The sequence below is a fragment of the Carcharodon carcharias genome, chromosome 24 (assembly GCF_017639515.1).
Source record: "Carcharodon carcharias isolate sCarCar2 chromosome 24, sCarCar2.pri, whole genome shotgun sequence".
Classification (NCBI taxonomy): domain Eukaryota; kingdom Metazoa; phylum Chordata; class Chondrichthyes; order Lamniformes; family Lamnidae; genus Carcharodon; species Carcharodon carcharias.
In genome coordinates, this window is record NC_054490.1 from 8,687,716 (window position 1) to 8,714,661 (window position 26,946).

At 55.8% G+C, this 26,946-nt stretch overlaps 1 protein-coding gene across 1 annotated transcript in view; it reads left to right on the forward strand.

The window, feature by feature from the left end:
• Positions 1-26,946, forward strand: part of LOC121269334 (large neutral amino acids transporter small subunit 3-like) — a 147,651-nt gene that overhangs the window by 87,650 nt on the left and 33,055 nt on the right. The window contains exons 6-7 of the mRNA XM_041173885.1: positions 24,028-24,120; positions 25,797-25,930. Coding sequence (XP_041029819.1) covers positions 24,028-24,120; positions 25,797-25,930 — 227 coding nt within the window. The remainder of the gene's footprint in view (positions 1-24,027; positions 24,121-25,796; positions 25,931-26,946) is intronic.

Sequence of the window (26,946 nt, forward strand, 5' to 3'; positions counted from 1 at the left end):
CTCTCTCTCTCTCTGTGCCCCTCTCTCTCTCTCTGTGCCCCTCTCTCTCTCTGTGCCCCCTCTCTCTCTCTGTGCCCCCGTCTCTCTCTCTGTGCCCCTCTCTTTCTCTCTTTGCCTCTCTCTCTCTCTCTGTGCCCTCTCTCTCTCTCTCTCTGTGCCCATCTCTCTCTCTCTCTCTGCCCACCACTCTCTCTCTCTCTCTCTCTCTGTGCCCCCACTCTCTCTCCCTGGGCCCCCCCCCCTCTTTTTCTGTGCCCCCACTATCTCTCTCTGTGCCCCGTCTCTCTCTCCCGGTGCCCCCCTCTCTCTCTCTCTCTGTGCACCCCTCTCTCTCTCTGCCCCCCCCTCTCTCTCTCTGTGCCCCTCTCTCTCTCTCTGTGCCCCCCTCTCTCTCTCTCTCTCTGTGCACCCCGCCCTCTCTCTCTCTGTGCCCTCTCTCTCTCTGTGCCCCCTCATCTCTCTCTCTCTGTGCCCCCCTCTCTCTCTTTGTGCCCCCCTCTCTCTTCTCTGTGCCCCCCTCTCACTCTCTCTGTGCCCCCTTCTCTCTCTCTCTGTGCGCTCCTCTCTCTCTGTGATGCCTCTCTCTCTGTCTCTCTTTCTCTCTCTCTCTCTGTCTCTCTCTCTCTGTCTCTCTCTCTGCCTCTCTCTCTCTGTGCCCCCGCTCTCTCTCTCTGTGCCCCACTCTCTCTGTGCCCCCCACTCTCTCTCTCTCTCTCTCTGTGCCCCCCTCTCTCTCTGTGCCCCCACTCTCACTCCCTGTGCCCTCGCTCTCCCTGTGCCCTCTCTCTCCCTGTGCCGTCTCTCTCCCTGTGCCCTCTCTCTCCCTGTGCCCCCTCTCTCCCTGTGCCCCCTCTCTCCCTGTGCCCCCTCTCTCTCTCTGTGCCCCACTCTCTCGGTGCCCCCTCTCTCTCTTTGTGCCCCCCGCTCTCTCTCTCTGTTGTCTTTCTAACTCTGCGCCCCCTCATCTCTCTCTCTCTTTGTGCCCCCCCTCTCTCTTCTCTGTCCCCTCTCTCTCTCTCTCTGTGACCCCCCTCTCTCTCTCTTGCTCTCTCTGTGCCCCCTCTCTCTGTGTCTCTCTTTCTCTCTCTGTCTCTCTCTCTCTCTGTCTCTCTCTCTGCCTCTCTCTCTCTCTGTGCCCCCCTCTCTCTCTCTGTGCCCCCGCTCTCTCTCTCTCCCTGTGCCCCTTCTCTCTCTCTGCCCCCTCTCTCTCTCTCTCTCTCTGTGCGCCCTCTCTCTCTCTCTCTGTGCGCCCTCTCTCTCTCTCTCTCTCTGTGCGCCCTCTCTCTCTCTGTGCCCCCCTCTCTCTCTTTCTCTGTGCCCCCTCTCTCTCTCTCTGTGCCCCCATTCTCTCTCTGTGACCCCCCCCTCTCTCTCTCTCTGTGTGCCCCACTCTCTCTCTGTCTCTCTCTCTCTATCTCTCTCTCTCTCGCTCTGTCTCTCTCTGTCTCTCTCTCTGCCTCTTTCTCTCTGTACCCCCCTCTCTCTCTCTCTCTGTGCCCCCAGTCTCATTCTCTCTCTGTGCCCCCCGCTCTCTCATTCTGTGCCCACCTCTCTCTCTCTCTCTGTGCCCCCTCTCTCTCTCTCTCTGTGCCCACCTCTCTCTCTCTCTCTGTGCCCCCCTCTCTCTCTCTGTGCCCCCCTCTCTCTCTGTGCCCCCACTCTCATTCCCTGTGCCCTCTCTCTCCCTGTGCCCTCTCTCTCCCTGTGCCCCATCTCTCCCTGTGCCCCCTCTCTCCCTGTGCCCCCTCTCTCCCTGTGCCTCTTCTCTCTCTCTGTGCCCCCTCTCTTCTCTGTCCCTGTGCCCCCTCTCTCTCTCTGTGCCCCCCTCTCTCTCTCTCTCTGTGCCCCCCTCTCTCTCTCTCTGTGCCCCTCTCTCTCTCTGTGCCCCTCTCTCTCTCTGTGCCCCCTCTCTCTCTCTGTGCCCCCGTCTCTCTCTCTGTGCCCCTCTCTCTCTCTGTGCCCGCCTCTCTCTCTCTCTCTGTGCCCTCTCTCTCTCTCTCTGCCCACCACTCTCTCTCTCTCTCTCTCTGTGCCCCCACTCTCTCTCCCTGGGCCCCCCCCTCTTTTTCTGTGCCCCCACTATCTCTCTCTGTGTCCCGTCTCTCTCTCCCGGTGCCCCCCTCTCTCTCTCTCTCTGTGCACCCCTCTCTCTCTCTGCCCCCACCTCTCTCTCTCTCTGTGCCCCTCTCTCTCTCTTTGTGCCCCCCTCTCTCTCTCTCTCTCTGTGCACCCCTCCCTCTCTCTCTCTGTGCCCCCCTCTCTTTCTCTCTCTGTGCCCCTCTCTCTCTCTGTGCCCCCCTCTCTCTCTCTTTGTGCCCACCCTCTCTCTTCTCTGTGCCCCCCTCTCACTCTCTCTGTGCCCCCTTCTCTCTCTTTCTGTGCGCTCCTCTCTCTCTGTGATGCCTCTCTCTCTGTCTCTCTTTCTCTCTTTCTCTGTCTCTCTCTCTCTGTCTCTCTCTCTGCCTCTCTGTCTCTCTGTGCCCCTGCTCTCTCTCTCTCTCTCTCTGTGCCCCACTCTCTCTGTGCCCCCCTCTCTCTCTCTGTGCCCCCCACTCTCTCTCTCTCTCTGTGCCCCCCTCTCTCTCTGTGCCCCCACTCTCACTCCCTGTGCCGTCTCTCTCCCTGTGCCCTCTCTCTCCCTGTGCCCTCTCTCTCCCTGTGCCCCCTCTCTCTCTCTGTGCCCCACTCTCTCTCGGTGCCCCCCTCTCTCTTTGTGCCCCCCGCTCTCTCTCTCTCTGTTGTCTCTCTCTCTCTGTGCCCCCTCATCTCTCTCTCTCTTTGTGCCCCCCCTCTCTCTTCTCTGTCCTCTCTCTCTCTCTCTGCCCCCCCTCTCTCTCTCTCTGACCCCCCTCTCTCTCTCTTGCTCTCTCTGTGCCCCCCTCTCTCTGTGTCTCTCTTTCTCTCTCTCTGTCTCTCTCTGTCTCTCTCTCTGCCTCTCTCTCTCTGTGCCCCCCTCTCTCTCTCTCTGTGCCCCCGCTCTCTCTCTCTCCCTGTGCCCCCGCTCTCTCTCTCTCCCTGTGCCCCCACTCTCTCTCTCTCCCTGTGCCCCCTCTCTCTCTGTGCCCCCCTCTCTTTCTCTCTCTGTGCCCCTCTCTCTCTCTGTGCCCCCTCATCTCTCTCTCTCTGTGCCCCCCTCTCTCTTTCTTTGTGCCCCCCCTCTCTCTTCTCTGTGCCCCTCTCTCTCTCTCTCTGTGCCCCCCTCTCACTCTCTCTGTGCCCCCTTCTCTCTCTCTCTGTGCGCTCCTCTCTCTCTGTGATGCCTCTCTCTCTGTCTCTCTTTCTCTCTCTCTCTCTGTCTCTCTCTGCCTCTCTCTCTCTGTGCCCCTGCTCTCTCTCTCTGTGCCCCACTCTCTCTGTGCCCCCCACTCTCTCTCTCTCTCTCTGTGCCCCCCTCTCTCTCTGTGCCCCCACTCTCACTCCCTGTGCCCTCTCTCTCCCTGTGCCCTCTCTCTCCCTGTGCCGTCTCTCTCCCTGTGCCCTCTCTCTCCCTGTGCCCCCTCTCTCCCTGTGCCCCCTCTCTCTCTTTGTGCCCCCCCGCTCTCTCTCTCTGTTGTCTCTCTAACTCTGCGCCCCCTCATCTCTCTCTCTCTTTGTGCCCCCCCTCTCTCTTCTCTGTCCCCTCTCTCTCTCTCTCTCTCTCTCTGTGACCCCCCTCTCTCTCTCTTGCTCTCTCTGTGCCCCCCTCTCTCTGTGTCTCTCTTTCTCTCTCTCTCTCTCTCTCTCTGTCTCTCTCTCTCTCTCTGTCTCTCTCTCTGCCTCTCTCTCTCTCTGTGCCCCCCTCTCTCTCTCTGTGCCCCCGCTCTCTCTCTCTCCCTGTGCCCCTTCTCTCTCTCTGCCCCCTCTCTCTCTCTCTCTCTGTGCGCCCTCTCTCTCTCTCTCTCTGTGCGCCCTCTCTCTCTCTCTCTGTGCCCCCCTCTCTCTCTTTCTCTGTGCCCCCTCTCTCTCTCTCTCTGTGTGCCCCTCTCTCTCTCTTTGACCCCCCTCTCTCTCTCTCTCTGTGTACCCCACTCTCTCTCTGTCTCTCTCTCTCTATCTCTCTCTCTCTCGCTCTGTCTCTCTCTGTCTCTCTCTCTGCCTCTTTCTCTCTGTACCCCCCTCTCTCTCTCTCTGTGCCCCCAGTCTCATTCTCTCTCTGTGCCCCCCGCTCTCTCATTCTGTGCCCACCTCTCTCTCTCTCTGTGCCCCCTCTCTCTCTCTCTCTGTGCCCCCCTCTCTCTCTCTCTCTCTCTGTGCCCCCCCCTCTCTCTCTCTCTCTGTGCCCCCCTCTCTCTCTGTGCCCCCCTCTCTCTCTGTGCCCCCCTCTCGCTCTCTGTGCCCCCTCTCTCTCTCTGTGCCCGCCTCTCTCTCTCTCTCTCTGTGCCCATGCTCTCTCTCTGTGCCCCCCCTCTCTCTCTGTTCCCCCCCTCTCTCTCTCTGTGCCCCCCTCTCTCTCTCTGTGCCCCCCCCTCTCTCTCTCTCTCTCTCTGTGCCCACGCTATCTCTCTCTCTGTGCCCCCTTCTCTCTCTCTCTCTGTGCCCCTCTCTCTCTCTCTCTCTGTGCCCCCCTCTTTCTCTGTCCCTGTGCCCCCTCTCTCTCTCTCTGACCCCTCTCTCTCTCTGTGCCCCCTATCCCTCTCTCTGTGCCCCCCCTCGTTCTCTGGGTCCCCCTCTTTTTCTGTGCCCCCACTTCTCTCTCTGTGCCCCGTCTCTCTCTCCCTGTGCCGCCCTCTCTCTCTCTCTGTGCCCCCATCTCTCTCTCTCTCTGTGCCCCCCTTTCTCTCTCTCTCTGTGCCCCCCGCTCTCTCTCTCTCTCTCTGCCCCCCTCTCTTTTTCTCTCTGTGCCCCTCTCTCTCTCTCTGTGCCCCTCTCTCTCTCTCTCTGTGCCCCTCTCTCTCTCTCTCTGTGCCCCCCTCTCTCTCTCTCTGTGCCCCTCTCTCTCTCTCTCTCTGCCCCCCACTCTCTCTCTCTCTCTCTGCCCCCCTCTCTCTCTCTGCCCCCACTCTCACTCCCTGTGCCCTCTCTCTCCCTGTGCCCCCCTCTCCCTGTGCCCCCTCTCTTTCTCTCCCTGTGCCCCCTCTCTCTCTCTGTGCCCCCCTCTCTCTCGGTGCCCCCCTCTCTCTTTTTGTGCCCCCCGCTCTCTCTCTCTCTCTCTCTGCCCCCCTGTCTTTCTCTCTCTGTTGTCTCCCTCTTCTCTGTGCCCCTCTCTCTCTCTCTCTCTGCCCCCCACTCTCTCTCTCTCACTCTGTGCCCCCCCTCTCTCTCTCTGCCTCCTCTCTCTCTCTGTGCCCCACTCTCTCTCGGTGACACCTCTCTCTCTTTGTGCCCCCCCGCTCTCTCTCTCTCTCTCTCTCTATCCCCCAGTCTTTCTCTCTCTGTTGTCTCTCTCTCTCTGTGCCCCCCTCTCTCTCTTTCTGCCCCCCCTCTCTCTCTCACTCTGTGCCCCCCCTCTCTCTCTCTGCCTCCTCTCTCTCTCTGTGCCCCACTCTCTCTCTGTTTCTCTGTGACCCTCTCTCTCTCTCTCTGTGACCCACCCTCTCTCTCTCTCGCTCTCTCTGTGCCTCCCTCTCTCCGTGTCTCTCTGTCTCTCTCTCTGCCTCTCTCTCTCTCTGTGCCCCCTCTCTCTCTCTCTCTGTGCCCCTCTCTCTCTCCCTGTGCCCTTCTCTCTCTCTGTGCCCCCCTTCTCTCTCCTCCCCTCTCTCTCTCTCTCTGTGCCCCCCTCTCTCTCTCTGTGCCCCCCTCTCTCTCTCTCTCTGTGCCCCCTCTCTGTCTCTCTCTGTGCCCCCCTCTCTTACTCTTTCTGTGCCCACGCTCTCTCTCTCTGTGCCCTCCGCTCTCTCTCTCTCACTCTGTGCCCCTCTCTCTCTCTCTCTGCCCTCTCTCTTTTTCTCTCTGTGCCCCTCTTTCTCTCTGTGCCCCCCTCTCTCTCTCTCTGTGCCCATGCTCTCTCTCTCTGTGCCCTCCGCTCTCTCTCTCTCTGTGCCCCCCACGCTCTCTTTCTCTGTGCCCCTCTCTCTCTCTGTGCCCCCTCTCCCTCTCTCTCTGTGCCCCCTCTCTCTCTCTCCCTGTGCCCCCTCTCTCTCTCTGACACCTCTCTCTCTCTCTCTGTGTCCCCCTCTCTCTCTCTGTGCCCCCGTCTCTCTCTCTCTCTGTGCCCCCTCTCTTACTCTCTCTGTGCCCCCCTCTCTCTCTCTGTGCCCATGCTCTCTCTCTCTGTGCCCCTCTCTCTCTCTCTGTGCCCCCCCCTCTCTCTCTGTGTCCCCCCTCTCTCTCTCTGTGTCTCTCCCTCTCTCTCTCTCTGTGCCCCCCGCTCTCTCTCTCTCTGTGCCCCCCTCTCTCTCTGTCTCTCTTCCTCTCTCTCTGCCTCTCTCTCTCTGTGCCCCTCTCTCTCTCTCTCTGTGCCCACCTCTCTCTCTCTCTCTGTGCCCCCCCCCCTCTTTTTCTGTGCCCCCACTCTCTCTCTCTGTGCCCCGTCTCTCTCTCCCGGTGACCCCTCTCTCTCTCTGTGCCGCCCTCTCTCTCTCTCTGTGCCCCCTCTCTCTCTCTCTCTCTCTCTGTGCCCCCCCATCTCTCTCTGTGCCCCTCTTTTTCTGTGCCCCCACTCTCTCTCTCTGTGCCCCTCTCTCTCTCTCTCTGTGCCCCTCTCTCTCTCTCTCTCCGTGCCCCCTCTCTCTCTCTCTCTGTGCCCCGTCTCTCTCTCCCGGTGCCCCCCTCTCTCTCTCTCTCTCTGTGCCCACCTCTCTCTCTTTCTGTGCCCCTCTCTCTCTCTCTCTGTGGCCCCCTCTCTCTCTCTGTGCCCCCACTCTCACTCCCTGTGCCCCCTCTCTCCCTGTGCCCTCTCTCTCCCTGTGCCCCCTATCTGCCTGTGCCCGCTCTCTTTCTCTCCCTGTGCCCCCTCTCTATCTCTCTGCCCCCTCTCTCTCTCTGTGCCCCACTCTCTCTCGGTGCCCCCCTCTCTCTGTTTCTCTCTGTCTCTCTCTGTCTCTCTCTCTGCCTCTCTCTCTCTCTGTGCCCCCCTCTCTCTCTCCCTGTGACCCTCTCTCTCTCCCTGTGACCCTCTCTCTCTCTCCCTGTGACCCTCTCTCTCTCCCTGTGACCCTCTCTCTCTCCCTGTGACCCTCTCTCTCTCCCTGGGCCCCCTCTCTCTCTCCCTGGGCCCCCTCTCTCTCTCTCTGTGCCCCCCTCTCTATCTCCCTGTGACCCTCTCTCTCTCCCTGTGACCCTCTCTCTCTCCCTGGGCCCCCTCTCTCTCACTCTGTGCCCCCCTCTTTCTCTCTCTCTGTTCCCCCCTCTTTCTCTCTCTCTCTGTGCCCCCCTCTCTCTCTCTCGGTGCCCCCCTCTCTCTCTCTCTCTGCCCCCCTCTCTCTCTGTGACCCACCCTCTCTCTCTCTCGCTCTCTCTGTGCCCCCCTCTCTCTCTCCCTGTGCCCCTCTCTCTCTCCCTGTGACCCTCTCTCTCTCCCTGTGCCCCCTCTCTCTCTCCCTGTGCCCCCTCTCTCCCTGTGCCCTCTCTCTCCCTGTGCCCCCTCTCTGCCTGTGCCCGCTCTCTTTCTCTCCCTGTGCCCCCTCTCTATCTCTCTGCCCCCTCTCTCTCTCTGTGCCCCACTCTCTCTCGGTGCCCCCCTCTCTCTGTTTCTCTCTGTCTCTCTCTGTCTCTCTCTCTGCCTCTCTCTCTCTCTGTGCCCCCCTCTCTCTCTCCCTGTGCCCCTCTCTCTCTTCCTGTGACCCTCTCTCTCTCCCTGTGCCCCGTCTCTCTCTCCCTGGGCCCCCTCTTTCTCTCTCTCTCTGTGCCCCCCTCTCTCTCTCTCTGTGCCCCTCTCTCTCTCTCACTCTGTGCCCCCCCTCTCTCTCTCTGCCTCCTCTCTCTCTCTGTGCCCCACTCTGTCTCTGTTTCTCTGCGACCCTCTCTCTCTCTCTGTGACCCACCCTCTCTCTCTCTCGCTCTCTCTGTGCCCCCCTCTCTCCGTGTCTCTCTGTCTCTCTCTCTGCCTCTCTCTCTCTCTGTGCCCCATCTCTCTCTCTCTCTGTGCCCCTCTCTCTCTCCCTGTGCCCTTCTCTCTCTCTGTGCCCCCCTTCTCTCTCCTCCCCTCTCTCTCTCTCTCTGTGCCCCCCCTCTCTCTCTGTGCCCCCCTCTCTCTCTCTCTCTGTGCCCCCCTCTCTCACTCTTTCTGTGCCCACGCTCTCTCTCTCTGTTCCCTCCGCTCTCTCTCTCTCACTCTGTGCCCCCCTCTCTCTCTCTCTCTGCCCTCTCTCTTTTTCTCTCTGTGCCCCTCTTTCTCTCTGTGCCCCCCTCTCTCTCTCTCTGTGCCCATGCTCTCTCTCTCTGTGCCCTCCGCTCTCTCTCTCTCGCTCTGTGCCCCCCACGCTCTCTTTCTCTGTGCCCCTCTCTCTCTCTGTGCCCCCTCTCCCTCTCTCTCTGTGCCCCCTCTCTCTCTCTCCCTGTGCCCCCTCTCTCTCTCTGACACCTCTCTCTCTCTCTGTGTCCCCCTCTCTCTCTCTGTGCCCCCGTCTCTCTCTCTCTCTGTGCCCCCTCTCTTACTCTCTCTGCGCCCCCCTCTCTCTCTCTGTGCCCCCCGCTCTCTCTCTCTGTGCCCCCCGCTCTCTCTCTCTCTGTGCCCCCCTCTCTCTCTGTCTCTCTTCCTCTCTCTCTGCCTCTCTCTCTCTGTGCCCCTCTCTCTCTCTCTCTGTGCCCCCCCCCTCTTTTTCTGTGCCCCCACTCTCTCTCTCTGTGCCCCTTCTCTCTCTCCCGGTGACCCCTCTCTCTCTCTCTGTGCCCCCATCTCTCTCTCTCTCTCTCTCTCTGTGCCCCCCCTCTATCTCTCTCTGTGCCCCCCTCTTTTTCTGTGCCCCCACTCTCTCTCTCTGTGCCCCTTCTCTCTCTCCCGGTGACCCCTCTCTCTCTCTCTGTGCCCCCATCTCTCTCTCTCTCTCTCTCTCTGTGCCCCCCCTCTATCTCTCTCTGTGCCCCCCTCTTTTTCTGTGTCCCCCTCTCTCTCTCTGTGCCCCTCTCTCTCTCTCTCTCTCTGTGCACCCTCTCTCTCTATCTCTGTGCCCCGCCTCTCTCTCCGTGCCCCCTCTCTCTCTCTCTCTCTGTGCCCCGTCTCTCTCTCCCGGTGCCCCCCTCTCTCTCTCTCTCTGTGCCCCCCTGTCTCTCTCTCTCTCTGTGCCCACCTCTCTCTCTTTCTGTGACCCTCTCTCTCTCCCTGTGACCCTCTCTCTCTCTCCCTGTGACCCTTTCTCTCTCCCTGTGACCCTCTCTCTCTCCCTGTGACCCTCTCTCTCTCCCTGGGCCCCCTCTCTCTCTCTCTGTGCCCCCCTCTTTCTCTCTCTCTGTTCCCCCCTCTTTCTCTCTCTCTCTGTGCCCCCCTCTCTCTCTCTTGGTGCCCCCCTCTCTCTCTCTCTCTCTGCCCCCCCCCTCTCTCTCTGTGACCCACCCTCTCTCTCTCGCTCTCTCTGTGCCCCCCTCTCTCTGTTTCTCTCTGTTTCTCTCTGTCTCTCTCTGTCTCTCTCTCTCTCTGTGCCCCCCTCTCTCTCTCCCTGTGCCCCTCTCTCTCTCCCTGTGACCCTCTCTCTCTCCCTGTGCCCCCTCTCTCTCTCCCTGTGCCCCCTCTCTCCCTGTGCCCCTCTCTCCTGTGCCTCTCTCCCTGTGCCCCCTCTCTGCCTGTGCCCGCTCTCTTTCTCTCCCTGTGCCCCCTCTCTATCTCTCTGCCCCCTCTCTCTCTCTCTGTGCCCCACTCTCTCTCGATGCCCCCCTCTCTCTGTTTCTCTCTGTCTCTCTCTGTCTCTCTCTCTGCCTCTCTCTCTCTCTGTGCCCCCCTCTCTATCTCCCTGTGACCCTCTCTCTCTCCCTGTGACCCTCTCTCTCTCCCTGGGCCCCCTCTCTCTCTCTCTGTGACCCCCTCTTTCTCTCTCTCTGTTCCCCCCTCTCTCTCTCTCTCTCTGCCCCCCCCCTCTCTCTCTGTGACCCACCCTCTCTCTCTCTCGCTCTCTCTGTGCCCCCCTCTCTCTGTTTCTCTCTGTCTCGCTCTGTCTCTCTCTCTGCCTCTCTCTCTCTCTGTGCCCCCCTCTCTCTCTCCCTGTGCCCCTCTCTCTCTCCCTGTGACCCTCTCTCTCTCCCTGTGCCCCCTCTCTCTCTCCCTGGGCCCCCTCTCTCTCTCTCTCTCTGTTCCCCCCTCTTTCTCTCTCTCTCTGTGCCCCCCTCTCTCTCTCTCTGTGCCCCCTCTCTCTCTCTCTGTGCCCCCCTCTCTCTCTCTCTGTGCCCCCTCTCTCTCTCTCTGTGCCCCTCTCTCTCACTGTGCCCCCGTCTCTCTCTCTGTACCCACCTCTCTCTCTCTCTGTGCCCATCTCTCTCTCTGTGCTCCCGTCTCTCTCTCTGTGCCCACCTCTCTCACTGTGCCCCCGTCTCTCTCTCTGTGCCCACCTCTCTCACTGTGCCCCCGTCTCTCTCTCTGTGCCCACCTCTCTCTCTCTCTGTGCCCATCTCTCTCTCTGTGCTCCCGTCTCTCTCTCTGTGCCCACCTCTCTCTCTCTCTGTGCCCCTCTCTCTCTCTGTTCCCCTCTCTCTCTCTCTCTCTCTGACCCCCCCCCCTCTCTCTCTCTGGGCCCCCCTCTCTCTCTCTGTGCCCCGTCTCTCTCTCTGTGCCCACCTCTCTCTCTGTGCCCCGTCTCTCTCTCCCGGTGCCCCTCTCTCTCTCTCTCTCTCTGTGCCCCCCTCTCTCTCTCTCTGTGCCCCCCTCTCTCTCTGTGCCCCTCTCTCTCTCTCTGTGCCCCCCTCTCTCTCTCTCTGTGCCCCTCTCTCTCTCTCTCTGTGCCCCCCTCTCTCTCTCTCTGTGCCCCTCTCTCTCTCTCTCTGTGCCCCTCTCTCTCTCTCTCTGTGCCCCCCTCTCTCTCTCTCTCTCTGTGCACCCCTCCCTCTCTCTCTCTGTGACCCCCTCTCTCTGTCTGTGCCCCCCTCTCTCTCTCTCTCTGTGCCCCCCTCTCTTTCTCTCTCTGTGCCCCTCTCTCTCTCTGTGCCCCCTCATTTCTCTCTCTCTGTGCCCCCCTCTCTCTCTCTTTGTGCCCCCCCTCTCTCTTCTCTGTGCCCCTCTCTCTCTCTCTCTCTCTTTGCCCCCCTCTCTCTCTCTCTGTGCCCCCTTCTCTCTCTCTCTGTGCGCTCCTCTCTCTCTGTCTCTCTTTCTCTCTCTCTCTCTGTCTCTCTCTGTCTCTCTCTCTGCCTCTCTCTCTCTCTCTGTGCCCCCACTCTCTCTCTCTCTCTCTGTGCCCCCCTCTCTCTCTCCGTGCCCCCCTCTCTCTCTCTGTGCCCCCTATCTCTCTCTCTGTGCCCCCTCTCTCTCTCTCTTTGTGCCCCCCTCTCTCTCTCTCTGTGATCCCACTCTCTCTTGTGCCCCCCTCTTTCTCTCTCGCTGTGCCCCCTCTTTCTCTCTCTCTTTCTCTGTGCCCCCATCTCTCTCTCCCTGTGCCCCCTCTCTCTCTCTCTCTGCTCCCTCTCTCTCTCTGTGCCCCCCGCTCTCTCTCTGTGCCCCTCTCTCTCTCTCTCTCTCTCTCTGTCTCTCTCTCTCTCTCTGACTCTCTCTCTCTGTCTCTCTCTCTGTCTCTCTCTCTGCCTCTCTCTCTCTGCCTCTCTGTCTCTGTCTCTCTCTGTCTCTGTCTCTGTCTCTCTGTCTCTGTCTCTCTCTCTCTCTCTCTGTCTCTCTCTCCCTCGCTATCTCTCTCTCCCTCTCTGTCTCTCTCTCTGTCTCTCTCTGTCTTTCTGTCTTCCTCACTCTTTCTCTTCCTCTCTGTTTCTGTCCCTCTGTTGCTCTCTCTCTCTCTCTGTGACCCCCCCTCTCTCTCTCTCTCTGTGACAGTCTCTCTCTCTCTCTCTCTCTCTCTGTACTCCCTCTCTCTCTCTCTGTCACTCTCGCCAAGGTCACTGCTATCTGGGACCAGATTGCTATGAGCACACAGCTGCTCCCTTTCCCAGCGCTCCCTCCCTCTCTCACTCACCTCCTTCCCTCTCTGACCCTCCCACATCATGTTCCCTGGCATGCGCTCCCACCCCCGCTCTCAGCCTCTCAGTGAGACAGGGTTAAAGTTCCTTCAATCGTTTCTCTGATTCCTGACTGGTGTCCAAGAGTAAGCATTGTGGATCCCAGCAGTGTGTGTTCAGCTGACTGACTGAGTGGTGTCACAGAAACAGCCACTGCTCGGTACAAAGCTCACGTGACATCTCCACAGCTGGGAGGTCTCGCTATGGAAGAACTGGGAGGGTAAAAGGCACCTAAATGCCATCACCTGTCTGCCCTGGAATCTGCCAGTGCCATTTAGATCCAAATTAACACCTCGAGCACTCCCAGGGCAGGTACAGCACGGGTTTGATACAGTGTAGAGCTCCCTCTACATTACCTTGACAGTGTGTCTCCCCCAATTTATACCCAGTGTCAGCATCGAGCGCTCCCAGGGCAGGTACAGCACGGGTTAGATACAGTGTAGAGCTCTCTCTACATTACCCTGACAGTGTGTCCCTCCCCACTTTATACCCAGTGTCAGCATCGAGCGTCCTCAGGGTAAATGGACAATTCACGGAAACGCCCAGTTGACTTTAATTTATTAGACTTGGGGTGAAAGGTCAGAGATTGACTACATTTAAGGTGGATCAGATGGAGCGTTTGGTTTGGTTTCCCTGTGGTAATGTTTGATTTTCAGAATCTCTGTCTGTCTCTCTCTCTCTCTCTCTCTGTCTCTCTCTGTCTCTGTCTCTCTCTGTTGCTGTCTTTCTCTGTGTGTTTCTCTCTCTCCCTCTCTCTGTCTACCTCACTGTCTCTCTCTCTGTCTCTGTCTGTCTCTCTCTCTGTGTGTGTCTCTCTCCCTGTCTCTCTCTCTCTCTCTCTCGCTCTGTCTCTCTCTCTCGCTCTCTCTCTGTTGCTGTCTCTCTCTCTCTGTCTCTCTATGTGAGTCTCTTTGTGCGTCTCTCTCTCTCTCTCTCTCTCTCTCTCTCTGCCTCTGTCTCTCTGTGTCTCTCTCTCTCTCTCTGTGTCTCTCTCTCTCTCTCTCTATCTCTCTGTGTCTCTCTCTCTCTGTCTCTCTCTCTGTCTCTCTCTATCTGCCTCTCTGTCTCTCTCTCTCTCTCTCTCTTTTTCTGTCTCTCTCTCTGTGTCTCTGTCTCTCTCTGTCTCTCTCTCTGTCTCTCTCTCTGTCTCTCTCTCCCTCTCTCTATCTGCCTCTCTGCCTCGCTCTCTCTCTCTTTTTGTCTGTCTCTCTCTCTCAGTCTCTGTCTCTCTCTCTCTCCATGTGTTGCTCGGGGTGACCTGAAGTATGTCCTGTTTATTGCTGAGGAATCCAGCTGGTTCCGGAAGGTTCTTGCTCCAGGCATGCTGACGATTGTGGCTGTTCTTCCTCTGCCCCCTGTGGTGGGTTGTGAGCTTTCTCAATGAACCCAGGGCCTACCTGACAGGTGGATGTTTTCTACTGCTCTTTCTCTACTGATAACCTGACAGTTTCTATTCTATTTCTCTGTTCCCATGTTTGCGTCTCTTACTCACAATGGATATGCCCGGGGTTTAGGATAGGATTCTGCTTGTCTCCCACGTCGCTTGGGGTGAAAGGTCTGAGTCTGACACCAGTTGCAAAAGATGAGGTGAGAGTGACTGCCCTCGACACCAAGGCAGCATTTGACCGAGTGTAGCATCAAGGAGCCCCAGCAAAACTGGAGTCAATGGGAATCAGGGGGAAAACTCTCCGCTGGTTGGAGTCATACCGAGCACAAAGGAAGATGGTTGTGGTTGTTGGAGGTCAGTCATCTCAGCTCCAGGACATCACTGCAGGAGTTCCTCAGGGTTAGTGTCCTCGGCCCAACCATCTTCAGCTGCTTCATCAATGACCTTCCTTCCATCATAAGGTCAGAAGTGGGGATGTTCGCTGATGGTTGCACAATGTTCAGCACCATTCGCAACTCCTCAGATACTGAAGCCAGTCCATGTCCAAATGCAGCAAGACCTGGACAATATCCAGGCTCAGGGCTGACAAGTGGCAAGTAACATTCACACCACACAAGTGCCAGGTGATGACCATCTCCAACAAGAGAGAATCCAACCATCGCCCCCTTGACATTCAATGGCATCACCATCACTGAATCCCCCACTATCAACATTCTTGGGGTTACCATTGACCAGAAACTGAACTGGGACCAGCCATATAAATACTGTGGCTACAAGAGCAGGTCAGAGGCTGGGAATCCTGCGGAGAGTAACTCACCTCCTGAATCCCCCAAAGCCTGTCCACCATCTACAAGGCACAAGTCAGGAGTGTGATGGATACTCCCCACTTGCCTGGATGAGTTGCAGCTCCCACAACACTCAAGAAGCTCGACACCGTCCAGGACAAAGCAGCCCCGCTTGATCGGCCCCCCATCCACAAACATTCACTCCCTCCACCACCGACCCACAGTAGCAGCAGTGTGTGTACCATCTACAAGATGCACTGCAGCAACTCACCAAGGCTCCTTCGACAGCACCTTCAAAACCCACGACCACTACCATCTAGAAGGACAAGGGCAGCAGACACATGGGGAACACCCACCACCTGGAAGTTCCCCTCCGAGTCACTCACCATCCCTGACTTGGAAACATATTGGCTGTTCCTTTACTGTCGCTGGGGTCAAAATCCTGGAACACCCTCACTAACAGCACCATGGGTGTAAGACCATAAGACCATAAGACATAGGAGCAGAAATGAGGCCATTCGGCCCATCGAGTCTGCTCCACCATTCAATCACGGCTGATAAGTTTCTCAACCCCATTCTCCCCGTAACCTTTGACCTCCTTACCAATCAAGAACCTATCTATCTCGGTCTTAAATACACTCAACGACCCGGTCTCCACCACCTTCTGTGGCAATGAATTCCATAGATACACCACTCTCTGACTAAAGAAGTTTCTCCTCATCTCTGTTCTAAAAGGTTTTCCCTTTACTCTGAGGCTGTGCCCCTCGGGTCCTAGTCTCTCCTACTAATGGAAACATCTTCCCCACGTCCACTCTATCCAGGCCTTTCAGTATTCTGTAAGTTTCAATCAGATCCCCCCTCATCCTTCTAAACTCCATCGAGTATAGACCCAGAGTCCTCAAACGTTCTTCATATGTTAAGCCTTTCATTCCTGGGATCGTTCTCATGAACCTCCTCTGGACCCTCTCCAGGGCCAGCACATCCTTCCTGAGATACGGGGCCCAAAATTGCTCTCAATATTCTAAATGTGGTCTGACCAGAGCCTTATAAAGCCTCAGCAGCACATCCCTGCTTTTATTTTCTAGTCCTCTCGAAATAAATGCCAACATTGCATTTGCCTTCCTAACTACAGACTCAACCTGCAAGTTAACCTTAAGAGAATCCTGGACTCGGACTCCCACGTCCCTTTGCACTCCAGATTTCTGAATTCTCTCCCCATTTAGAAAATAGTCTATGCCTCTATTCTTCCTACCAAAGTGCATGACCTCACACTTGCCCACGTTGTATTCCATCTGCCACTTCTTTGTCCATTCTCCTAACCTGTCCAAATCCTTCTGCAGCCTCCCCGCCTCCTCAATACTACCTGTCCCTCCACCTATCTTTGTATCATCTGCAAACTTAGCCAGGATGCCCTCAGTTCCTTCATCTAGATCATTAATGTATAAAGTGAAAAGTTGTGGTCCCAACACTGACCCCTGCGGAACTCCACTAGTCACCGGCCGCCATCCTGAGAAGGACCCCCTTATCCCCACTCTCTGCCTCCTGCCAGACAGCCAATCTTCTATCCATGCTAGTACCTTGCCTCTAACACCATGGGCTCTTATCTTACTGAGCAGCCTCCTGTGCGGCACCTTGTCAAAGGCCTTCTGGAAGTCCAAGTAGATAACATCCATTGACTCTCCTTTGTCTAACCTACTCGTTACCTCCTCAAAGAATTCTAACAGATTTGTCAGGCATGACCTCCCCTTGATGAAACCATGCTGACTTTAGCCTATTTTACCATGCACTTCCATGTATTCTGAAATCTCATCCTTAATAATGGACTCTAAAATCTTACCAACGACCAAGGTCAGGCTAATCGACCTGTAATTTCCCGTCTTTTGCCTCACTCCCTTCTTAAACAGGGGGGTTATATTAGCGATTTTCCAGTCCTCTGGGACCCTCCCTGACTCCAGGGATTCCTGAAAGATCACCACTAACGCCTCCACTATCTCTTCAGCTATCTCCTTCAGAACTCTGGGGTGGAATCCATCTGGTCCAAGTGATTTATGCACCTTCAGACCTTTCAGTTTTCCTAGCACCTTCTCCTTGGTAACGGCCACCATACTCAACTCTGCTCCCCGACTCTCTTGAACTTTGGGGCTGTTACTCGTGTCTTCCACTGTGAAGACTGACACAAAGTACCTATTCAGTTCCTCCGCCATTTCTTTGTTCCCCACTACTTCTTCTCCAACGTCATTTTCCAGTGGCCCAATGTCAACTTTTGCCTCTCTCTTACCCTTTATATATCTAAAAAAAACTCTTGCAATCTTCTTTTATATTACTGCTTAGTTTACCCTCATATTTAATCTTCTCCCTCCTTATTTCTTTTTTAGTTGTCTCCTGCTGGGTCTTTGTAGGCTTCCCAATCCTCTGGTTTCCCACTGCTCTTCGCCACATTGTATGCTTTCTCTTTAGCTTTTATGCTGTCCCTGATTTCCCTTGTCAGCCATGGTTGCCTCGTCCTCCCTTTAGTATGCTTCTTCTTCCTAGGGATGAATTTTTGCTGTGTCTCCCAAATTACTCCCAGAAACTCCTGCCATTGCTGTTCCACTGTCTTTCCTGCCAGGCTCATCTCCCAGTCAATTCTGGCCAGCTCCTCCCTCATGCCTCTGTAGTTGCCTTTATTCAACTGTAATACCGTTACATCTGATTCCAGCTTTTTCCTCTCAAATTGCAGGGTGAATTCTATCATATTATGGTCACTTCCTCCTAAGGGTTCCTTCACCCTGAGTTCCCTTATCAAATCTGTGTCATTACACATCACTAAATCTAGAATTGCCTGTTCCCTGGTGGGCTCCACCACAAGCTGCTCCATCTCATAGACATTCCACAAATTCCTTTACTTGGGATCCACGACCAACCTGATTTTCCCAGTCTACCTGCATATTGAAATCTCCCATGATCCCTGTAACCTTGCCTTTCTTACACACCTTTTCTATCTCCTGGTGTATCTTGTACCCCACATCCTGACTACTGTTCAGAGGCCTGTACATAACTCCCATTATGGTTTTTTTAACCTTTGCGGTTCCTCAACTCTACCCACACAGATTCTACATCATCTGACCCTACGTCATTTCTTGCTATGATTTAATTTCACGTCTTTACTAACAAAGCAACCCCACCCCCTCTGCCAACCTGCCTATCTTTTCAATAGGATGTATATCCTTGGATATTTAGTTCCCAGTCCTGATCCCCTTGCAGCCATGTCTCTGTGATGCCCACCACATCATACCTGCCAATTTCAATCTGTGCCGCAAGCTCATTTACCTTATTTCGTATAACGCGTGCATTCAGATACAACACCTTCAGTCCTGTATTTCCCATCCCTTTTCTCATTGTTGTCCCTTTATCCGATGTGCTTGAAGTTAGATTCCTAGCCCTTTCCAAACACTCTGTCCTATTTTGTGTTCTGGAGACTTTAACAGCCTCTCCTGGGCTCTCCCCTCTTATCAGTGTTCTCATAATTTTCCATGAAATTGAATCCATCCCCCGCCCCCAACCGCACCCCCAACCCCCCCACACGCTAACCTACTGCTTTGTTTCCCATTAGTCATACTTCTTGGAGTTTTGCCCTTCCCTTCCCCCACGTCCCCGTGAAATAATGGAGAGAAAAAATAAAATCCCCTTATTTTCCTGAGCAGATTCTTTGAAAAATAAAATAGTTATGAGATACCCCACCCCACCGACGCAGTTTCATTCCTGGAACTGAAGTCCACAGCTGCCTCGCCTTTGTTCGACTTGCAACGCTCTGGCTTAAAAATTCTGGCTGCGTGTATTTTAATACTTCTGCCCCCCCCACCCTCGCTCCCTCCCTCCCTCTGCAAACGCTTGTGCTGAATATACACACATCTGAGTGCAAATGAATCGATAGCGCACATTAAAGTAAATAACCATGGCTAGGCCAGCATTCGCGGGCAGTTAAGAGTTGAGGTCTGGAACCACACATAGGCCAGAGCGGGTAACGGCAACAGATTTCAGATGCCGGTGAACCAGATGGGGTCTTTTTTTTTAAACAACAACCAGCAATTTTGACTCTTAATTGCAGAGTTTGATTGAATTCACCGTCCGCCCTGTGGTGGGATTCGAACCCAGGTTCCCCCAGAGCATTACCCTGGGCCGCTGGATTTGGATAGCTAGACAGTACCACTGCACCACACCTCCCCGGTTGATGGAGGATGACACTAGGGCAGTGGTTAGAGGTGAGCTTGGTTCAGGAGATCAGGATGTAGAATCGGTTTGGGTGGAGAAGAGGAATAGTCGGTGGGGGGGGGGGGTGGGTGGGGGGTGTTGGGGTGGGGGGGGGTGGTGGGAGGTGTCACTCGTGGGAGTGGTCTACAGCCCCCCAAACAGTAACCACAATGTAGGACAGACTATGCGAGGAGAAATAGAGCGTGCTTATGATAAAGGGACAGCAATAATCATTTTAATCTACATACAAACTGGGAAAAAAATTAGATTGGCAGTGGTAGCCTGGATGAGGAGTTCATAGAGTGCTTTCGAGATGGTTCCAGGATGTGCTGCTCTAAGAAGCTAACCAGAGAGCAGGTTATTTTAGACTTGGTATGGTATAACGTGACAGGATTAATTAATGACCTCAGGGTAAAGGCACCCCTAGGCCACATTGACCACAATATGATTGAGAGGGAGAAGAGTGGGTCTAAGACTAGTAGCTTAAACTTAAAATAAGGGCAACTATGTGGGGATGAAAGCTGAGCTAGCTGAAGTGAACGGGGATACCAGGCTAGGGGATAGATCAATAGAGAAGCAGCGACAGACATTGAAGGGGATGTTTCAGAGTATGCAGAATAAGTACGTTCCTACTATAAAGGAAAACTCTAAGGGGAGGACCCACCTTCTGTGGTTAACTAGAGATGTTAAGGAAAGCATCAAACTTAAAGGAAAAAGCAAACAACTCCGCAAAGATGAGTGGCAGGACAGATGATTGGACAGAATATAAAGAACGGCAGAGAACTACTAAAAGGTTAATCAGGAGAAAGGAATCAGAGTTTGAAAGGAAGCGAGCTAGAAATGTAAAAACGGATAGCAAGAGTTTCTACAGGTATTTAAACAGGGAAAGAGTGAGTAAAGTGAGTGTTGGCCCTTCCGAGAGTGAGAATGAGGAATTAATAGCAGATAATATTAAGGATGTGCTGCTCTAAGAAACTAACCAGAGAGCAGGTTATATTAGACTTGGTATTGTGTAATGTGACAGGAATTAATTAATGACCTCAGGGTAAAGGCACCCATAGGTCACGGTGACCACAATATGATCGAAATGAACAAATATTTTGCTTCTGCCTTCACTATAGAGGATTCAAAAAACATTCCAGTAATAGCTGCAGATCAGGAGGTGGGAGGGAGAGAGGAACTTGGTGAAATTCCAAACACTAGGGGAGCGGTACTGAGCAAACTGATGGAGCTGCGGGCTGACAAATCTCCGGGTCCCGATGGACTTCATCCCAGGGTCTTAAAAGAGGTGGTGAATGAGGTAGTCGATGCACTGGTGTTAATTTTCCAAAATTCGATAGATTCTGGAAAGATTCCATCAGATTGGAAAGTAGCAAATATTCAAGAAGGGAGAGGGGCAGAAAACAGGAAACTACAGGTCAGTTAGCTTGATGTCTGTCGTGGGCAAGTTATTAGAATCAATCAGTAAGGAGGCTATAACTGGGCACTTAGAGAAACTCAAGGTAACCGGGAAGAGTCAGCATGGTTTTGTGAAAGGGGAGTCATGTTTAACTAATTTATTGGAGTTTTTTGAAGGAGTAACATGCACAGTGGATAAAGGGGAGCCTGTAGATGTGCTGTACTTGGATTTCCAGAAGGCATTTGATAAGGTGCCACATCAAAGATTATTATGGAAAGTAAAAGCTCATGGTGTAGGGGGTAACATATTAGCCTGGATAGAGGATTGGCTGGCTGGCAGAAAGCAGAGAGCAGGCATAAATGGATCTTTCTCTGCTTGGCAGGATGTGACGAGTGGAGTCCCACAGGGGTCTGTACTGGGGTCTCAACTCTTTACAATTTACATCAGTGACTTAGATGAGGGGAGTGAAGACACGGTAGCTGAATTTACAGATGACACAAAGATAGGTAGGAAAGTATGTTGTGTAGAGGACATGAGGAGGTTGTGGATAGATATAGATAGGTTGAATGAGTGGGAAAAGATCTGGAAAATGGAGTTTAATGTGGGAAAATGTGAAGTTGTTCATTTTGGCAGGAAGAACAAAAAAGTAGAGTTTTAATTAAACGGAGAAGGGCTGCAGAATTCTGAGGTGTAGAGGGATCTGGGCGTTCTAGTGCATGAGTCACAAAAAGTTGGTCTGCAGATACAGCAAGAAATTGAGAAGGAGAATGGAATGGGATCCTTTATTACCAGAGGGGTTGAACATAAAAGTAAGGATGTTATGCTTCAGTTATACAGGGCGATGGTGAGACTACATTTCGAATACCGTGTGCAGTTTGGTCTCCTTACTTAAGGAAGAATGTAAATGTATTGGAGGTGGTTCAGAGGAGGTTTACTAGATCGATACCTGGAATGAGCGGGTTGTCTTATGAGGGAAGGTTGGACAGACTGGGCTTGTTTCCACTGGAGTTTAGAAGAGTGAGGGGTGATTTGATTGAAGTTTACAAGACCCTGAATGGTATTGACAAGGTGGAGGTGGAAAGGATGTTTCCTCTTGTGGGTGAGTCCAGAACAAGGTGGGGAACACTGGTTTAAAATTAGGAGTCGCCCTTTTAGGACAGAGACGAGGAGAAATTGTTTTCTTTCCGAGGGTTGTGCGGGTTTGGAACTCTCGGCCTCCGAAGGAGGTGGGGGCAGGGTCACTGAATATTTTTAAGACGGAGGTAGAGAGATTATTGTCAGGCAAGGGGATCAAAGGTTATCGGGGTTAGATGGGAATGTGGGAATCGAAACACAAATAGTTCAGCCTCAACCATAATGAATGTACTTCCTCAGCACTGACCCTCCGACAGTGCTGTAATCCCTGAGTACTGACCCTCCGACAGTGCTGTAGTCCCTCAGTACTGACCCTCTGACAGTGCGGCGCTCCCTCAGTACTGACCCTCCAATAGTGCGGCGCTCCCTCAGTATTGACCCTCCGACAGTGCAGCATCCCTCAGTACTGACCCTCCGACAGTGCGGCACTTCCTCAGTACTGACCCTCCGACAGTGCTGTAGTCCCTCAGTACTGACCCTCCGACAGTGCGGCGCTCCCTCAGTACTGACCCTCTGACAGTGCGGCGCTCCCTCAGTACTGACCCTCCGACAGTGCGGTGCTCCCTCAGTACTGACCCTCTGACAGTGCGGCGCTCCCTCAGTACTGACCCTCCAATAGTGCGGCGCTCCCTCAGTACTGACCCTCCGACAGTGCAGCATCCCTCAGTACTGACCCTCCGACAATGCGGCGCTCCCTCAGTACTGACCCTCCGACAGTGCGGCACTCCCTCAGTACTGACCCTCTGACAGTGCGGCACTCCCTCAGTACTGACCCTCTGACAGTGCGGCACTCCCTCAGTACTGACCCTCCGACAGTGCAGCGCTCCCTCAGTACTGACCCTCTGACAGTGCGGCACTCCCTCAGTACTGACCCTAAAATCAAGCGTAGGTAACAAGAAAAGGGCAAAGCCTAGTAACAGGTCCAATGATTTGCTTTGGAAGGCAACTGGAATAAAGTTGTTTATTGCAACCAGGAAATCCTGTATAGCGTGATAATGAAACCACACCCAGAGTACTGTCTGCAGTTTTGGCATTCTCCCTTTGAGAATATACTAGCATCCAAATCAGGAGCAGGAGTAGGCCACTCGGCCCCTCCGAATCCTGCTTCCCCCATTCAATAAGATCGTGGCTGATCTGAATGTCACCTCAGCCCCCCATTCTACCGCGCCCCCCACCCCCAACCAACCCCGATAACCTTTCACCCCCACCCCCCTTGTTCATCGAGAATCTATCTCGCTCGGCCTTAAAAATATTCACAGACTCTGCCTCCGCCTCCTGTTGAGGGAGAGATTTCCAAGTCTCACTCCCCCCACCTCCTCTGAGAGAAACCATTTCTCCTCATCTCCGTCTTAAATGGACGACCCCTTATTTTTAAACAGTGACCCCCCCACCTCGTTCTAGATTCTCCCACAAGAGGAAACACCCTCTCCACATCCACCCCTGTCCAAGACCCTCTCAGGATCTTAAAGGTTTCAATCGAGTCGCCTCTCACTCTTCTAAACTCCAGCGGATACGAGTCTAACCTGTCCAGCCTTTCCTCATGAGACAACCCACCCCATTCCTGGGATTAGTCTGGTAAACCTTCTCTGAACTGTTTCCAACACAGTTACATCCTTCCTTAGATAAGGAGACCAGTGCTGTACACAATACTCCAGATGTGGTCTCACCAGCGTCCTGTACATCTGGAGCGTAACCTCCCTACTGTTTTATTCAATTCTCCCCATGATTTTGAACGCCTCTATCAAATCTCTTCTCCCAGGAGGACAGCCCCAGCTCCTCCAGTCTCTCCAGGTCACTGAAGTTCCTCACCCCTGGAACCATTCTCGTCAACCTCCTCTCTGCAAATGCCCTCCACGTCCTACGGTGCCTGCAAACTGGACACAATCCCCCACCCTGCTCAGCAAGCAGCAGCGGAAGCTGTTTTGGAGAATCTACCTCATGACCGATCTTTTAGCGGTGAAATGAGGTCATTCACCTCAGTGTTTACCCATTGGCCGCTCTCAGGCGAGGGCCCAAGGAAAGCGCCTTTTTTGTGGTGGTGGTGGTTGGGCGGGGTGGGGGGTGATATTCTGAGATTTTGGAGGCAGATCGCAAGATGATTGTGGGGTTCAGCTTGCCAATAAAGGCCGGAGATGGATTTTTGTGTTGTGTGTGCGCGCGCGTGTGTTTGCCTTTGTGTTTGTGTGTGTGTGTTGTGTGTGTGCGCGAGTGTGTTGTGTGTGTGCGCGCGTGCTGTGTGTGTACGCATGTGTGTTGTGCGTGTGCGCGCGTGTGTTGTGTGCGTGCGCGCGTGTTGTGTGTGTGCGCGCGTGTGTTGTGTGTGCGCGCGTGTTGTGTGTGCGCGCGTGTGTTGTGTGCATGCGCGTGTTGTGTGTGTGCGCGCGTGTTGTGTGTGCGCGTGCGTGTGTTATGTGCGCGCGTGTGTTGTGTGCATGCGCGTGTTGTGTGTGCGCGTGTGTGCGCGCGCATGTGCTGTGTGTGTGCGCGCGCGTGTTGTGTGTGTGCGCGCGTGTTGTGTGTGTGCGCGCGTGTTGTGTGTGTGCGCGCGTGTTGTGTGTGCGCGTGTGTGCGCGCGCATGTGCTGTGTGTGTGCGCGCGCGTGTTGTGTGTGTGCGCGCGTGTTGTGTGTGTGCGCGCGTGTTGTGTGTGTGCGCGCGTGTTGTGTGTGCGCGTGTGTGCGCGCGCATGTGCTGTGTGTGTGCGCGCGCGTGTTGTGTGTGTGTGTGCGCACGTGTGTTGTGTGTGTGTGCGCGCACGTGTTGTGTGTGTGTGCGTGCGCGTGTTGTGTGCGCGCGCGCACGTGTGTGTATGTGTGTTGTGCATGCGTGGGCTGTGCGTGCATGGGTTGTGTGTGTGTGTGTGCGCACGCGTGTGTGTGAGTGTGTGTCCGTGTCCCCATCTGTCTGGAGGCGGTGCGGGGAGGCAGTGGCCTAGCCGTGTTGTGACTGGGCTAGTGATCCAGAGACCCAGGGAAACGCTCTGGGGACCCTGAGCTCGCAGGGCATTCTGGGAATGCGTCGGCCATTTTGAAAAGCTGACCTCTTGTGACCGTCGTCTCCGTTTTGTTTGTTCTTCGATCCTTGCCGCAGCTACCGAACATGTTTGGCAACCTGAGGTCCACGATTATGTCCTTGATGATCGGATCCTACGCCTCGTCCGCTGTCACGTTCCCTGGAATTAAGGTGAATCCCACCCCCCACCCCCCCCCCCCCCCCCCCCCCCCCACTCCGTGCGCGAGCTCCCCGGCACCGCCTCCATCTCTCTCTATCTCTCCCTGTGTCCCTGGACTTGACCCCAGAGAGGTGAAAGGTCATGTCCCAACTCCCGGCGGATTGTCCCAGACCAGACGAGAGCTCGAGCTGAAGGGGCCGATGTTCCCCGGGGTTTAGGAGAATGGGAGATGTGTGAAGCCCCTCGGGGGGGTGGAGGGGGAGGGGTCGGTGGGGGGAGGGGCGGGGGGGGGGGGGGGGGGGGGGGGAGGGGGTGGTAGCGGGCGGGATCTCGGGGCTGGGGGACAGAAGATCAGCCGCTGTCGGGTCGAATGGGAGAGGAGGGCTCGAGGGGCCGAGTGGCCTCCTGCTCCCTGCGGCCTCCCCTCCTCTTCGTCGTCACCCCTGCTGTCAGCAATGCCACCCCTGGCCTTTCCTGCTCTTTGTGTGGGTGTGTTGGGGGGGGGCGTGAGATCAGGCTATCCAGGCCACTAGGCCGGGGTCGAAGCCTCGGGCCTTTCCCGCTCTTTGTGTGGGTGTGTGGGGGCGCAGGCTCCACTCAGGGCGTGAGATCAGGCTATCCCGGGGCGCTAGGCCGGGTCTGAAGCCTCGGGCCTTTCCCGCTCTTTGTGTGGCTGTGTTGGGGGTGAGATCAGGCTATCCAGGCCACTAGGCCGGGGTCGAAGCCTCGGGCCTTTCCTGCTCTTTGTGTGGGGCCGTGAGATCAGGCTATCTCGGGGCGCTAGGCCGGGGTTGAAGCTTCGGGCCTTTCCCGCTCTTTGTGTGGGTGTGTTGGGGGGGGGTCGTGAGATCAGGCTATCCAGGCCACTAGGCCGGGGTCGAAGCCTCGGGCCTTTCCCGCTCTTTGTGTGGGTGTGTTGGGGGGGGGGGCGTGAGATCAGGCTATCCAGGCCACTAGGCCGGGGTCGAAGCCTCGGGCCTTTCCCGCTCTTTGTGTGGGTGTGTGGGGGCGCAGGCTCCACTCAGGGCGTGAGATCAGGCTATCCCAGGGAGCTAGGCCGGGGTTGAAGCCTCGGGCCTTTCCCGCTCTTTGTGTGGCTGTGTTGGGGGTGAGATCAGGCTATCCAGGCCACTAGGCCGGGGTCGAAGCCTCGGGCCTCTCCTGTTATTTGTGTGGGTGTGTTGGGGGGGGGTGTGAGATCAGGCTATCCCAGGGAGCTAGGCCGGGGTTGAAGCCTCGGGCCTTTCCCGCTCTTTGTGTGGGTGTGTTGGGGGGGGGGCGTGAGATCAGGCTATCCAGGCCACTAGGCCGGGGTCGAAGCCTCGGGCCTTTCCCGCTCTTTGTGTGGGTGTGTGGGGGCGCAGGCTCCACTCAGGGCGTGAGATCAGGCTATCTCGGGTGCTAGGCCGGGGTTGAAGTCTAGGCCTTTCCTGCTCTTTGTGTGGGTGTGTGGGAGCACGGGCACCATTCTGGGCATGAGATCAGGCTATCCCGGGGCGCTAGGCCGGGGTTGAAGCCTCGGGCCTTTCCCGCTCTTTGTGTGGGTGTGTGGGGGCGCAGGCTCCACTCAGGGCGTGAGCTCAGGCTATCCCGGGGCGCTAGGCCGGGGTCTGAAGCCTCGGGCCTCTCCTGTTGCGCACCCGCGCGCGCGCGCTCAGGACTAAAGGCTGCTGTGCTCTTCCCGCAGGTGATCTATGACCTCGGCGTCCCCTTCATCGTCATCATGTACACGTGGGCTGGGATGGCGTGCCTCGTCTTTCTGAACTGCTACGTCAACTGGCCGCTGGAGGCCTTCCCCGACCCTGAAGAGGCCAGTTACGTGTAGGTGAAAAGCCTCGGACCCTTTCCCCCCGCGGGTGGGGTTTGGGGGTGGGGGGGGGGGGGGGGGGTGGGTTGGTGTGGGGGGGAATGGAGTTTAAGGGGAGGGGGGGAAACAGAGAGGGAGTTTGCATTTGTGAAGCGCCTCTCACAGCCATTTTGACGAGCGGCCGCTGTTGCGGCCAGTATATGCGCACAGCAAGATCCCAAAAACAGCCCATGTGACCAAAGAGCAGGAGTCACCTCTCTTTTATCTTTGTCGTGTCATTGATTCGAGGGGTAAACATTGGACAGGGCCTCGGGAGGGAGCTGCTGGGGGGAGCTTGCCCCCACCCCTCTGCCCCCTTCGACATGGCGGCCCTGGGATTTTTTACAAGCCCCATTACTGACCTCCCCGCCGACAGTGCGGCCCTCCCTCAGTACTGACCCTCCGACAGTGCGGCGCTCCCTCAGTACTGACCCTCCGACAGTGCGGCACTCCCTCAGTACTGACCCTCCGACAGTGCGGCGCTCCCTCAGTACTGACCCTCCGACAGTGCGGCGCTCCCTCAGTACTGACCCTCCGACAGTGCGGCCCTCCCTCAGTACTGACCCTCCGACAGTGCGGCGCTCCCTCAGTACTGACCCTCCGACAGTGCGGCACTCCCTCAGTACTGACCCTCCGACAGTGCGGCGCTCCCTCAGTACTGACCCTCCGACAGTGCGGCCCTCCCTCAGTACTGACCCTCCGACAGTGCGGCACTCCCTTAGTACTGCCCCTCCGACAGTGCGGCGCTCCCTCAGTACTGACCCTCCGACAGTGCGGCACTCCCTCAGTACTGACCCTCCGACAGTGCGGCACTCCCTCAGCACTGACCCTCCAACAGTGCAGCACTCCCTCAGTACTGACCCTCCGACAGTGCGGCACTCCCTCAGTACTGACCCTCCGACAGTGCGGCACTCCCTCAGTACTGACCCTCCGACAGTGCGGCACTCCCTCAGTACTGACCCTCCGACAGTGCGGCACTCCCTCAGTACTG